Source organism: Choloepus didactylus, chromosome 2 (genome assembly GCF_015220235.1).
Source record: "Choloepus didactylus isolate mChoDid1 chromosome 2, mChoDid1.pri, whole genome shotgun sequence".
Lineage (NCBI taxonomy): Eukaryota > Metazoa > Chordata > Mammalia > Pilosa > Megalonychidae > Choloepus > Choloepus didactylus.
The window spans coordinates 231,735,399-231,750,447 of NC_051308.1; the positions used below are offsets into that span (position 1 = coordinate 231,735,399).

Below are 15,049 nucleotides of genomic sequence, written 5' to 3' on the forward strand. Positions count from 1 at the left end.
GCAGGCAGCAGGAGCCCCATTTTACCGATGGGCAGTGGAATCCCAGGGCACACTGAAAGCAGCAAGGCTGGGAGCAAAACCCAAGACTCAGGGCTCCCCCCTGCCCCCCAGGAGCCACTGCTCTAGGCCCTACACCTTTGCTACAGCAAGTTCTCTGGTGATGGAGCATTCCATTTCTGATCATGAAAGCCAAGTTGGCTTCTTCTCTACTCCCCCTGCCCCCCTCCATCTTTCCCTGTTGTCCCCTCTGCCAGAGGTAAAGCCTGGAAGTGAGGCGGCCACAATTTCTAGACCTACCCCCTCTCTGAAGGCAGGAGGGGGTTGACCCATCTCCAAATTCCTCGTCCCCCTAGACTGGTGGAAGCCAGCAGTGGCTTAAGGTTTCGGGTCCTTCCCTCAGTGCCCCCCGACTCACAGACACACCCCCCACCCCTGCTCCTGTGCTCCGCTCCCTGCCTCCTCCCGGCTCAGCCTTTATGACAGTTCAACATCAGTCCCAGCGTGGAGCTGTGGCACAGAAACGAATCACATAATAGTTGATATGCGTTTTAATCAAGTAATTCGGGCAGAGCTGAGAGCTGGCGAGTGTGGGCCGGGTGTCCCTGAATACCAAGCAGGCCGGGGCGCAGGTCTCGGAAAATGGAAAAGTCATTTACAGCCCAGCTGGGGGCCAGGCGGGCGCCCTCCGCCCCTCCACGCGAACTGCTCAGCTGTAACAGTGGCCGCGCGTGCTGGGGGAGGACAGGGCGCGCCCTCCCCTTGCCCTCCCTGCCCACATCTCTCCTGGGTGCCCAGGTCAGAGCCGGACACGGCCAACCTCCCGAAGCCAAGGTCAGAGCTGGGCACTCGTCTTTAATATTCCCTCCCTCTCCCTTCCTGCCTCTCATACAACCAGCCCAGTACCAAGGCCAGGGGCTTCCAAACCCTTGTTAGCTCCAAATCCATTTCCAGCCTTATATGGCCCCATGCTCTTTGGTCCCCTACCCTGGTGAACAGAGACCCCGTCCGGTACCCCGTCCCGGTACCCCATCCCGGTACCCTGTCCATCCAGGCTACAGAGCCCTAGCAGCCAGGTGGGGATGGGGGGTCAGGCAGAGGTGACTGAGTGAGGGGTTCAGGAGCAGGGAGGGGTTCCTGTGCATGCTCCCCCTGCCACTCAGCCTTGGCAGATGGCATCAACTCCCAGGTTCCTCCCCCTCATCTCCTCCCCCTGCCCCCTTCTACCCGCTGGCCACCCTGCAACCCCTCCCTCTCTCCCCTCCCCTTGCAGGCTCTGCTTGGTCTTTGGAAGCAACAGAGGTGCTGGAACTGTCTCACGGCCCCGGGACATCTGGGGAGTCCATTATCTCTAATCCTTGCACCAAAGCTACCAGAGCAGCATTGCTGGCCCCAGAGGAAGGAGCCAAAGCTCCCAGGGACTTGCCCAGAGCCAACCAGCAAGGAGGTGGCAGGGCAGGACTCAAATCCAGGCATGTCTGGAGCCGTAGCTCGGCCCAGCTCGGGCTACCCGCCCCCATCTCCCAATTATTCCCTGGGAAGCAGACAATGCACGAACTAGCATTCATCCAGCAAAGAACACCTTTTCCAAAGGGATTCTGGAATGGGACAACCTGACCCCTCCCCAATAACCAGCAAAGGGCAAGACCTCCATGTCCAAAGGACCCTGTGAACCAATAACCAGGACCCAGGGCTTCCGAGGCCATGCCCAGCACCCTCTTGCCTTCCAGAGAGGCCTCCCCGGGGGGTGGGAGGCATTGGCCAGAGGGATCCAAATCAGGTCTGTCTGTCTCTGAATCCTGTGTTATTTCTCAGCAACTGAGAGAAGTCAACAGGAAGGATAGTGTCTTTAGGAAAGCCATGGTTGGAACTCTCACCTTCAACTTCCCAACCTAAACTTGACAAAACCTTTCCTTCTCCAGCAAGTCATGATCTAACTCCATCCGGATGATTTTTTCACTCTGAACCTATCTGCATTACAAAATGCGGGGCCCTATGGGGTAATCTCTGAGCATGGCTTCAGCTCTAACAGCACAGTACTGGTCTTGAGCACTAGAGGGCACTCTTTATACATTTCTGCCAAGAAGGGGCATGTCTAGGAAGAAGGAAGTAGTATTACTTGAAACAGTACTGTGTAGGTGACTTGACAGAATTCAGAGCCATGTTTTCTCCTGATGGATCTAGAGTTCTTTCTTCTGCACCCAGCCATGAATCAAGCACAAGTCACATGTGGGAGAGAAGAGAGGGGGTGTAGAAGGCTGGAACCATCTGAGCCAAGGGAGCTTAGTCAGAGAAAACTTCCTGGTACTGAGAGTTCAAAACTAAGATTCACCTGCCTTTAGGTAAGAGGTTGAAGATGAAGATATGGTGAGGGCTCATCCAATTCAGTCTCTCTAAGAGGTTGATGTCTTTGCAGCAAGTAGGAGGTTTTAGAAAGCAGTGGTAGCTGTGGATTAGGGAGGAGGAGAAGGACATTTCAAGCAGGTGCCTTGGAGGCAGGAGCAAGCCCACTATTAGAGGAGCTCAGCTCACAGTTCCCTTTTATACACTTTGTGTGGTTTGAAGACAGTCTTGAAAAAAAATCAGTTTTCATTCACTTCTTCATTTGATTATCTCAGTCATTTACTTGCCTAACTCATTGAACAAGCAGCAAGAACTATGACTGGTGCTGGGTGGACAGCAGAGCTCATTGTGGCCACCCCTTACAGAAGCCAGCTCACTCCTGGCCTGCAGGGCATGGTCAAGGCCACCACGGCAGATGACAGTGATGGGAAGAACAGAAGCTGAAGGGTCAGACAGATCTGGTTGAAATTCTGGATCTGCCTCCCATGAGCTATAGGTTCTGGATTTGTTATTTGACCTTTGAGCCTTATTTTCTTCATTTCTAAAGTGGAGACAGTGCTGAGAGTCAGCAGGGAAGAAGGAAAGAGGACAGTGTGTCTGGAGGCTGAGTTCTGAGACCTGTGGGTGGTGGACCCTTGGGTTGACCAGCTAGCTGAGTCTCCCAAACCCAGTCTCTCCTCTTGTTTGGAACAGAAGCCTAGTAGGTGGGAGGCTGACACTGCAGGCTCAGGCCCTGACCTTCTGTGTGACCTTGACCGTGTCACTTGTCCTCTTGGGATCTCCACTTTCCCATCTGTCACTGGGAATAAGAAGCACTATTCCTCTACCCCTCAAGGTGTTGGTGTGGGGTGAGAATCTTGAGAAATGCAAAGTGTGTCACTGATATGATGGTCACAGCCCACTCCCCGTTCTAACTCAGGAAAGCGACTTCACCTTTCGGGGCCTCCGTTTCCTCATCCATAAAATGAGGAAAATAAAAGTACCAACCTCATAGGGTTGTCACGCATGAACATTACATGAATTACTGCAAGACAAAGGCTTAGAGGAAAGCCTCTAAATATTAAACACAGAATTCCTACATGACCCAGCAATTCCACTTCTAGTTATATATGCAAAATAATTGAAAACAGGGATGCAAACAGAAACTTGCACACTGGCGTTCATAGACAAAAGGAGGAATCATTCACAATAGCCAAGAGGTGGAAAAATCCCAGGTGTCCATCAACAGATGGAGGGATAAACAAAATGTAGTATATCCATACAATGGAATATTATTTGGCGATAAAAAATGGAGTTCTGACACATGCTACAATGTGGATGAATCTTATAAACATTATGCTAAGTAAAATAAGCCAGGCACAACAGGACAAATATTCCATTTATAGGAATTATCTAGAGAAGGTACATTTATATAAAGAGAAATTCTCTTACAGATTACCAGGAGCTGGGGGAAAGGGTACAGGAATTTACTGTTTAGTGGATACAGAGTTTCCATTTGGGATGATGAAAGAAGTTCTGGAAATAGTTGTGATGGCTATACAATATCATGGATGTACTTAATGCCACTGAATTGTACACTTAAAACAGTTAAAATAGTAAAATTTTAAGTTATGCATATTTTACCATGATAGAACAAAAATTACCCCCTCCCTCCCAAAAAAAGACAAAGCCTTAGAAAACTGCCTGGGACACAGTAAGTGCTCAATAAATGTTAACTATTGTTATTACTGGTACCTGCATACAATGAGGACTTATTTACCTCTGTATACTCCGGAGGTAAGTGCATTTGCCTGGCATGAAAGACAAAGGTAATGAATGAAAGCATGAATGCATGAATGAATGAGTGAACAAATGATTGAATGAATGAGTGAGTGAATACCCCTTTGTCATCCCTTCTTTAGTCTTCTATGGTGGAGGATTTGCACAAACACACATCCCATCCCATCCCCACCGTAAGCTGTCCCAGATGCAAATGGTGCCCACAGAGAGAAGGCAGGGTCTCAGGTAAGAGATCCGGAGGGGGTACAGATGCAGACAGGAGCTAAGGGTCCAAAGAGGGAGACAGACCCTCAGGAAGGGTGACAGGAGGCCTGAGGGGAGGTCTCAAAATCAGTGGAGGGGAAACAGCAGCAGCTGGGGCTCCCGTGGCCAGATGAAGCTGCCCTGCATGGCAAAAGGCAGCCCGGCCACCCGCCCGCACCCCACAAAGCAACTGTGAAAGGACCATATGCCTGAGAAGTCAAGCCTGCCCGGGACCTTCCTTCCTTCTCCCTCTCCCCACCTCCTCCCACTCCTCCTCAATGCAGGAGCCCTGGGAGGTAGAGGAGTTGCAGTCAGTGGGAGAGTTGTAGATGGAAAATGGCTTCTGCACCCCTGGCCTCAGCCTCCCTCCCTCCACCAGAACCCCTGCCTCTGGGCTCAGCTGTCAGGAAGGGCTGATGCTGGGCTTAAACCTGGAGCTCACCGAAAAGACTGGCTCTGGGATCACAAGCAGTCTCCTACAGCAGGACTGAGCCTAATCATAGAGAAGAATAAAAATTAAAATAACAGCTAATTTGACCTAATGATGTGCCTTTCCTGTAGCAACTCATGTGATCTCATAAGAACCCTAAGAGGTAAATATTATTATTAGCCCCATTTTATAGATGAGGAAACTGAGGCTCAAAGGGATTAACTCACCTGCTCAGAATCACACAACAGTAGATGGCAGAGTCACAGTTAAAGCCGGGCAGAATGGCCCCAGAGCACCCCTTTTAACCATCAAGGGGAAACTGGTGAGCCCAGCATCCAAGGTCCCGACAGTCCTCTCCCTGCAGGGACCCTGTACTTCCAGGCCTTTGCACCCTGCTTGCAGCCTGGGGTATCCTAATATGACCTTCTACTTGTCTAACTGGAAACAGTTGTGATGGCTGTACAACATTGTAGATGCACTTAATGCAACTATTTTGTACACTTAAAATGGTTAAAATAGTAAAATTTTAAGTTATGCATATTTTACCACAAGTTATGCATATTTTGACCCCATCCCCCAAATCTGGTCTCCAATTCCACTGAGGCCACAGAGTGCCCCATGATGGCCCCTGCTCCAGAGCACCCTCCTCGAATCCCTGTGCCATTTGCCACCTGTGCCACCACCTCAGCACTTGGCATTGACTCCTGCAGGGGACTGATAATCACATTTTATTGGCTATGGACTGTTTAACAGATACACCTTGTAATCCAGTTTGTGAGTTTTGTTCAAACCTCGAGAGCAAGCACAGCATGTCCCTCATCTCCAAGGGTAGAGACAGTGCCTTCACTATAAGGCACTGGATGGAAACTGTATTTTTTCCATTAAACTGGGCATTACCCCAGGGCAGGGTGAACATTCTAGAATGTTCTCAATAACATCTCCTAATGGGAACTCCATCACCAACTAAAAAAAGAAACCAAGGACCCTAGTCCTTATAGACACAAGGGAAACTGACTTGAGCTCCCCCAAAGTCATAGGTTCTCTCCCAGGACTCTGTGCTGGTTTCTTTCTCCTTAGGAGTCATTTCTATCCATCCAAATTCCCTCTACCCATCCGCTGCCCCACCTCCAGCTCTCTTTAATTAAACCTCCCAGAACACGCTAGAACCTAACATCACATTGCATGTTAAGCATGTGTCCCGCAGACGTACACTGATAAAAGCTACGGCAATTAACGTCCACCAAACAGTGACAGGCATATGTCTCTTCATCCTGCCTCTCTTCTGAAAGTGGGCAGAGCTGCACATTGATCCCAGGATGCTGATGTGTCAACAAGACCGCTGGAAACGCAAGCCAGACACTCCCTGCCGCTGGGCCGAGTTGCTTTAACAGAGGCCTTGAACCCCTCCCACACCCCCCCGGGAATCCCATCTAACAGAACAGACCCCACCCCTGTAGACACCAACCCCGATGCCACTAGCTTGAGCTACATCTCCACTCGCTGCTACCTGCACGGATTCCAGATAAAAATGCAGTTGCTGCAGAGGTGCCCCCAAATGGGCTACGAGCTCCCAGTGCCCCAGCCAGACGAGAGGACTCTCACCTTGCCTGGAGAGCCTGTGGGGTGTTGGAAAGACTGGGGGTTCTGGATGGGATCCCTGACTTTGCTCCCTGGCTTTGCCTCCAACTTCCTGCATAGCCTCTGGCAATTCTAACCCCTTCTGGGTTTCTAAGAACAACCCTGAGATGGAGGTCTGGGCTGCACCTGACTTATTCCTCAGTTCATACTCCAGAGCCCAGTACGTGCCTGGCACACAGTACGGTGTCTGGCACACAGTAGGGTTTTCAATAAGTGCCTGCTACTGCATGAAAGAATGATCGATGGGGGCAGTGTGGAGTTCTGGAAGGGACTGGGACTCTAGGTTGGGGGGTGCAGTTGGGGCTACAGGACACCGCGAGATCACCTGATTCCTGTAGGGGAGGGAAAGACTGATTTCTTCACCATCGTTATTGCCCCGGGGGCCAGGCCTGCTTCCCAGCAGTCCCCAGACCCCCAAACTTTGTCTCTTGGTAGAAGGGGGTGGAGGAGCCCCAGCCCTCTCCCTCCCTCTCCCCCTCCCTTCTTCTCCCCTCCCCCAGCCAGTCATGGGCCCCTTGTGTCTCCGGCTGGTCGCTGGGCAGCCAGGGGCCTTTTATGGTGCATTTTCCCGCTGTCCCGCTCCCCGCCCTCTCTCCCCGGCAACCCCATCCTGTCGTGCCCCCATCAATCTATGGCAACCCGGCCCTCTCCAGCTGGCCTGGCTGGGCCGTTCCCAGGCAGAGCAGGTCCACAGTGGAAGGTGGTGGAAAAATGTGGACAAATTTCTGATTTGCAACACTCTGGGAAAGAGTTTATTGCCATTGTTTGAGGACGAATGTATAAATAAAGCAAGGCGAAGATTGCAGGGGGAGGCTGATGAAAGGCAGAAAACGAGAAATTTTATGGCCATAAGGAGCATACTCTAATGGTGATTTTTGAGGCACTGGACCATGGTAGTTACTTAGCCAAATGATTGCTGTGAAGCTGGGCAAGGCGGCTTATTTCTTAATTACGGTTACGTATTATGTCAGGCGGACTCCCCAGACCTGGAAAACTTGGTCCTGAGCAGGCTCCAGCTTGGAGCCAGGTCCTGGGGCTGGGATGCCGGTGGGTGGATGGGAAGGCCCAGTGAGGGGCACCACGAGCAGCCATCCAGGGCAGGGCACCCCTGGGCCTGCTGTCCCCCTCCCCTGCCCAGGCAGCTGTCCCCAGGAAAACCACCACTAGGAGAAGAAGCTAGAAAAAGACCCCACTCAAAGCCATAGCCTTCAGGAAATTAATTCACCCACTCACCATAGCAGGTGTTAAATGCGTATTGTGGACAGGTCTCTGAGCGAGATGTGGATGGTACAGCAGAAAACCAGACTGACATGCTCTCCGGCTTCAGAAGAGAATTGCCAAAAGCAGTTAGAAGCTCCCTGGGGCTCCCTGGCTATGAGTCTCTGTGCAAAATAGCTCAAAGGGCAGGACAGAAGGTGGAAGGAGGCAGCCTGTGTGGTGAGAAGGGGGTGGGAGTGGAAGAGGTGCTGCTCTGACACACGGCATCACCTGGGCCAGGTGCACGGCCTCTCTGAGCGTCTGTTTCTTTCCACTTGTGAAACAAAGGGGCGGGCGTGAATAACGGGCCTAAATAGTCCCTTTTTGGCTGTCCTGTCTTAGGATCTGTGATTCTAAGTTGCCATGATTCTGTCTCTCTCACAGTTGGTGAGGTTGATTTTTCAAAGGTGATCAGCACTGTCGACCACTTTCGTCTTCTTTAATGGTCTGCTTCTGTCACATCGTGCAGTGATAAAGGGGAGGAGGAGGATTATGTCTTGCTGAGGGTCGACTGTGTGCCAGGAACCCAACATGCATCATGTCCTTTCATGGAATCCTCACGAGCATCTCATGGGGGCGAGTGTTTGTTGGCAAAGGTGCAAAGAGGTGTGGAGACTCACCCAGATGCTCATGGAGAAGCCTCCATTCAAACCAGGTGGTTCTCAGGCCAAAGCCAGTGAGTGCATTTAAAAGTAAGTCAAGCCACCCCCAACCCCCAGTATCTTCTAGACCACTGGTTATAGAGCTGTAATGGCCTCAGTGTCACCTGGAGGGCTTGTAGAAGCAAGGATGGCTGGGCCCCACCCGGGAGTTTTTGACTCAGTAGGTAGAACCTGAGAAGTTGCATTTACAAGTTCCCGGGTGTTGCTGCTGCTTGTGGTGGGCCACACTTTGAAAACCACTGTTCTGTGGAAATTCAGAGCAAATAGCAACAGCAAACAAACAAAAGCCATGCTTCTCTATGGAAAGGGAACAAGAGCCCAGGAGAGAAACCTACACACACCTCTTCTCATGTATTATCAGAATGGAAATGGAGGGACAGAAAGGGAGTGCCAAGCCCTCAACTGCTAGTGATTCTAAATCCCAGAGCTTTCTCAGACTGGAGAAGACGATGTTCAGTCCAAGGTGAGTCCAGCCAAGGGTGTGAGCTTGGCAGGTGAACGTTCTCTGTGGTCCCTGCTCCTGCAGCTTGCCATGGTCATCAGATTCTTGATTGACCACAGCCTGGGAGGCCCATAATCCTGACCAGAGGCCCAGCCTGCTGCTGTCCCCACTCCCCAGCCTCTGAACTCATCCCTTTCTACCCTCTTTTCTCCATCTTTGTACCTTACCTACATTTTCTTTCCTCTACATCCCATCATCTTTCCCTTTGTATTCAGCAATTGGATGCATCACTGGTATTTGCAGGGGAAAGAGCTGTCACAGTATCAGGACAGTGACCTTTAAAAGGCTAAAGCCAAGGAGCACAACTGACACCTGCCTCCTGCTTGAACTATTCAGAGGGGCAATATTTCCACTCCACGAGGACAAGGATTTTGATCTGTTTGTTCATTGTTGAATCCCCCAGGCCCAGAAGAGGGCCTGGCCCACAATAAGAGCGCAACACATATCTATTGAATAGATGGATGGATGGATGGGTGGGTGGATGGGTGTGGATGGATGGGTGGATGGATGGGTGGGTGGATGGGTGGATGGATGGATGGATGGATGGATGGGTGGGTAGATGGATGGATGGGTGGGTGGATGGGTGGATGGATGGATGGGTGGATGGGTGGATGGATGGGTGGATGGATAGATGGATGGCTGGGTGCATGGCTGATGAATGAATGAACTGCCTCCTTTTATATGACCATATCTGTGCAATAACACAATTTTCCAACAGATGCCCACAACAGTCTGCTTTTCAAGTCAACGTGATTGTTGATGAGTATGTTAGGATCATCTTGCAAAATCATCTCATTAAAGATGTATTTATGCAATGCCAGACTCCTGGCCCCACACCGAAAGCCCCAGCTAGCCAGCTGAACAGTTCCAAGAGGTCTGGACGATTGGTGCTCTGTAAACCGACACACGGGCACTTCACTGAATTCCCCCTTCTGCCTCCAGATGTTTGATCCACTCTGAGGCAGCCCAAATGCAAATGAAGTATCTTAATGACAGCTGCCAAACCAGCCTCCCCTGCCCGTGGAATCCCTCACCCACCCTGGACTTTGAGCATCTCACTCCAAAGAGTCAGACATCGTTGGAAATGAGCTGCTGGAGGGAGTCACTTTTTAAAATCTAATTTGATCCTGCTGCTTACGCCTTTTCTAGTTTGATGTGATTGTGATCAAAAAAAATTTTTTTGATCAATAAAAATAAAATCTATTATTCGCACCCTGGGACAATTATTGCTCAGGGCCCAGTTTGCTGTATCTTGATAGAATAAATAATGTTATTTTCCCCAAATGTGGCCAGCCATGGGTTAGTTACATTAAAATAGCAGGGAGGTGGTGAAATCTGAAGACAGACTGCTTCTCTGAGGGGCAAAATCATGCTTTCTAGATATTTGAGGGACAGACACAATCTTCTCATGTAAGGAGCTGAGGGTGGGAGACTGGGCTTCCCAGAGGAATACAAGTGGTCCCCTTTCCTCCTTGGAAAAAGTGGTAATGGGAATTTTTGATGCATAACTGGCATCATCCCAACACCCAGAGTTCTTAGGCAGGGATCTTAAACTGGTTCTAAGAATGAGACTCAGAGAGGGGCAGTGACTTATCCAAGGTCACACAGCTTTTATGTGGCCATGCCAGGACTTGGGTCTAGGTCCATAAGGAATCTGAACCCATGCTGCAGACCTCTTTACCACTCCACCTCCTCTAAGTGAGGGCAGAGAAAAGGCCTTGGGAATTGCAGAACATCCCCATGCCAAATGTCTACACTCCTTTACCTCCTTCCCTCCCCCCCCACCCAATGCCATACTATGCCAGCTCCAAAAGCCCAGATAGGGGCTTCTTAAAAGAGCAGTGTTCTCTGGCCTGGAGCTGCATTTGGAGGGCAGGGCTGCAGCATCCGAGATATACAGATGGATACCGTGGGAAGGGGCTGGGTCCTGTGCTCTGTGAAACATACCTGGAAGGACACACATCAGCTGTCAGCCAGGACTAGGCTGTGTGTCTGCATATGCATGTGTTCACAATTCCGGCGACTTTTACTTTCTGTTACATATTTTGAACAAAAAATAGATTGCTTATTAAAAGAATACTCTGTATCCTGCAGAGGCTGAGCTGGGCATTTAATAGCAGGAAGCTGGGTGACCTGGGTATTGATTCGGAGGGGCAGTGGTAGAATAGGTGGGAGACGGCGAGGGGAGATTCTGGAAGCAAGGGGCATGTTTGAGGTTCCCGAGGATGAGGAGTGTGTTAGTGTTGGTGGCAGGGAGCCTGGGAGCTGTGATGAATAAAGGACAGAAACGAACATTCATTGAGTGCCTGATCTGTGTCCAACTCTTTGCATGAATTTCCACATTTCGTCCTTATTTCATCCTCATTATAAGAATAAGAATTGCATTATTCCCATTTTAAAATGAAGAAACAGAGTCTCGGGCTAAGCTACCAAAACCCAGAGACATGAGGAAGAGCCTGATGCTGGGAGGGAAATGTCCTGAGACCCAACTTTTATCCTCCCAGGCCTTCCACCCAGCCCATGGGGGCCTCGCAGCCCCAGCCCGGCTTTCATCCGCTCACCCAGCCTCTCGCGGCCGCCTGCCCTCTAATTAGATTCCCCTGGAAATAAGAGTGCATTGTACTGTTCTGCTAAAGGCAAACTGATTTTACAATTTCTTTTCTTTCCTCCTCTTTAATAACTCGCAATGTCTCAAGGAGGTTTCACTTAGAGCCTGCACGCTGGAAAATTATTCTGTCTCTCATGTGCTCATTTTTCTCTTGAGGAAAATTGAAAATCGGGTTTCTCTGCCATCACCGGCCCCCTCTTTTTGCCTAGCTTGTGCCCAGAATATTCTAGTCCTTTCCCAAATTGGGTCCTTGGCCTTCCCTCCTCTACCTCGAAAGCGAGGCCCCCTGCCTTCGTGCCCCTCAGCTTGGAAAGGCTGGCAGGGCCTGGCTGAGCTTGGGGAACAGTGAGGGGTTTTTCAAAAGTGGAGAGAGCCGGCAGGAGGGAGGAAGGCTAGGGGGGGCGGTGGGGGGAGAGCGGTTTGCTGCGCTGTGGCATGCATTTGCCCGGAGAGGACTGGACTGGCTCCAGCACTTTTGAGGTAGGAGTTGGGTGAGCTCGGGCCTTTATTGGTCCCATCAGGTTCCGGTTAAGTGTCAGCAAGTAAATTATAAACAAATGGGTCCCATTTCCATTTCTGAAGGCATCTCCAGCCCTGCCTTGGCCCTCCACATTTAAGGGTACATCCTCTTAAGTAGTGCCTGATGGGACAAGGAGCCAGGTGGGGCGACGGTCCCATAGGCCCGGGCTGTTGTTCCCAGCAGCCCGCGGCCCCCACCAGCTGCCTGGCACCCGCCCTCTGGGCCCTGGAGCCAGGCCAGCTGAGGTTTCCCGTGTGACGGATGGGCAGAGAGACAGAGGCCCCGGGATGGGGGGTTGCCTCCAGATCTGGGTCCCAAGTCAACAGGTTTCATGAGTTAAAGTTCGAGAGCTCAGGCCCAAGGGCAAGCAAGAGGGTGGAGGGGTGCAGGGCCTGGGCTGAGGGTGCAGCTGGCACGGCCCCAGCCAACCCTGGAGGATGGGGAGTGGCACAGGGGGCACAGCAGGACCCTGGCCCGGGCACTCCCTCCGGACTTGTGGACGAGAATGTCTTTGGCATGTGAAGCAGGGCAACCCAGAGCTAGACTCCTGCCCGCACTCCAACTGCCCCTGCTCCCCTTTATGGGGGTTGGAAATGCAGCACCCATGCAAATAACTGATTTTACAATAACTGGGACCATTTGCCCAGTGCTGCAGGACTCATCTCATTCACTCCTCACAAATGCTCCATGAGGTCTGTACTGGGATGGCTGCTCTACAAGGCTCTGAAATGCAGAGAAATCATTATCAGTAATAATAACAGCTCACCGGAAGCACTTCCTATCCCCAGCGCGGTGAAGGGCTTTTCTGTGGGTTAGCCCATCTAACCCTTGCAACATTGTTACAGATCTTACTTCCCCATTTATAGATAAAGAAGCCAAGGCTTGGAGAGGGTAAGCTACCTGCCCATATTCTGGAAGCTTCTAAGCGACAGATTGTGGGGTTGAAAGAGGGGTTGGTGTGCCACCAGCCTCCCATCTGGGTTGGCTTCCCTGGAAGGATCTGGTCTCAATGCCTGAGACCTCTTTTCCATATCAAAATTCTCCACTGGTTCAAGCTGAAAGCAACCTGAGAGATCCACTGTCTTTCAGATGAGAAAACTCAGCCCAGAGAGGGGACCTGACTTGCCAGAGGCCACACAGCAGGTCAGAGGGAGAGCTGGGACAGCTCCCAGGCCCCCAACCCCTAGTCCCAGAGACCCCCAGACACTCTCAGGTGGGTCAGTGAGGGGTGGAGAGGCCTCTGCTGAAGGTGCTGTCAGTGTGCACACTGCTTTAGTTGAGTCCTGAGGCCACCAGCTCAGGACACAGGCTCTGGGGCAGGAAAGAAGACTGGGTTCCCCCGGCCCTCCCCTGTGAGCCAGGAAGCAGTGTCGCTGCTTCCAGCCCCCCCGGCTGAGGGTGCACCAGACCTGGGAGGAGCGAAAAGGAGAAGGGAGCGAGAAGCCGAGGGCCCACCACTGCGGGGATCCAGAAGCATCATCCCTGCTCCTACATGGTACAGAGGCTCCAGGGAGAAAAGCTTTGGAGAAAGAAAAGCTGAGGGTTGAACTCCGGGGGACCCAAGCCCCAGTACCCAGGAAGTGAGTGGGTACTCGGGCAAAGCAAGTGTCTGAGGAAGGAGAGGGAAAGGAAAGATCCCTGTCCCTTGGCCCCCAATCCCTCCTATGGGCCCCCAAGGAAAACCGACACAGGCGCTTGCCACATCCCCGTGAGCCCCGACATGTTGTGGGAAGAAATTTGAGGACGCCGGGCCAGGCTTGAGAAGGGACTCGTCTCTAGCCAAGGCGGCTGAGTCACTGTTTGCCCAAGGTTACCTAAGATGTGTCCAAACAAGAACCAGCTGGGGTCCTCCTCCAGGGCCTCCAGACACACCCTCCGGCCCCCACAGGACAAAGGCAGCCCTCCTTTGGGGGAAGGATGTGCCAATCCAAGAATTACGTGGGTCCACAGAAGAGCGTATGTAAATGTATGTAAAGTACCTGGCACCTGGAAGCCATTGTTATTTTAACAAGCATTTAATGAGTATCTGCTAGGTGCCAGGCACTTTCTCACTGGCCCCTCCTCTAATTGGCCTCCCTCCCAGCTCTGTGAGGTGGTTCTGAGCTCCTGTGTTTTTGCAGGTGAGGAAACCGAAGCTCGGAGGGCATGGCTCACGCGTCCACGCAGCTGGAACAGCCACGGTTCTGACTCTGGGCCAGAGGTGCTCAACCTTGGCTGCTCGTTGGAATCACCTGGGGAGCCTTAAAAATATACTTCACCTCACTTTGGATGGATTGTATGGTGTGTGAATAAAACTTTTAAATATATATATACTGCCCCCTCCCCTGAGATTCTGATTTCTCTGTTCCGGGGTGCAGCTTGGTCACCGGCATATTTAAAGCCCCCCATATGAATCTCATGTGCACCCAAGACTGAGAACCACTGCTTGGGGCTCCTGGGTTTTGCCCCAGTGCTGGTTGGGCTGGCTCCAAGACAGGGATCTGGGACTGTGCCAGGGAAGTCATTTATACCATCCCTCTGCCTCCATGGCATTTTCAGAGTTCCTTTAAATGGTCCTCAAATCCCTTGCCCCAAAATGACCCCCCACCTCACTCCCAAGATCTCAAGACTTATAGAGAGGGGTCATTTTCCCCCCATATAATCTTAATTATTCCATTTGCATCCCCCAGAACCCACCTTCTGGGATTTGTCATCCTCATGCTAATTTCCATTATGCAAGGATCTGGCTTCTTGGGAAAAGGTCTCTCTTTACATGAATTTATGCAAAGTCAGGGTTCTGTGTAGACCAAAGCATCCTTCCTTCCCCCTACAACTTTCTGAAGGACATGGGCTAACCAAGCCTAGCCACAGAACAAACTTCTCCCCACCGTTCCCTCCCTCTAGTATTTTACAGTTGACCAAGAAACTCAGAGGTGGGTATTATTATTCTCCCCCATTTACAGATGGGGAAATAGGCACAAAGAGATGAAGCAGCTTGCTCAACATCACTGGGGTAAGCTCAGAGGACTTAAACCCAGCTCCTCAATTCAGCTGCTGAGGCAGGGGCAAACAGCTAAGATCCTGTCACCTT

The 15,049-nt window shown here is 51.4% G+C and overlaps 1 protein-coding gene across 4 annotated transcripts in view; it reads right to left on the reverse strand.

Annotated features, from left to right (window-relative positions):
* Positions 1–15,049, reverse strand: part of PAX7 (paired box 7) — a 101,503-nt gene that overhangs the window by 53,438 nt on the left and 33,016 nt on the right. The window contains exon 5 of one of the 4 annotated variants that reach the window (XM_037818686.1): positions 7,595–7,606. The exons of the other annotated variants lie outside the window; for them this stretch is intronic. Within the exon in view, the coding sequence (XP_037674614.1) occupies positions 7,595–7,606 (12 nt within the window). The remainder of the gene's footprint in view (positions 1–7,594; positions 7,607–15,049) is intronic. 4 annotated transcript variants of the gene reach the window in all.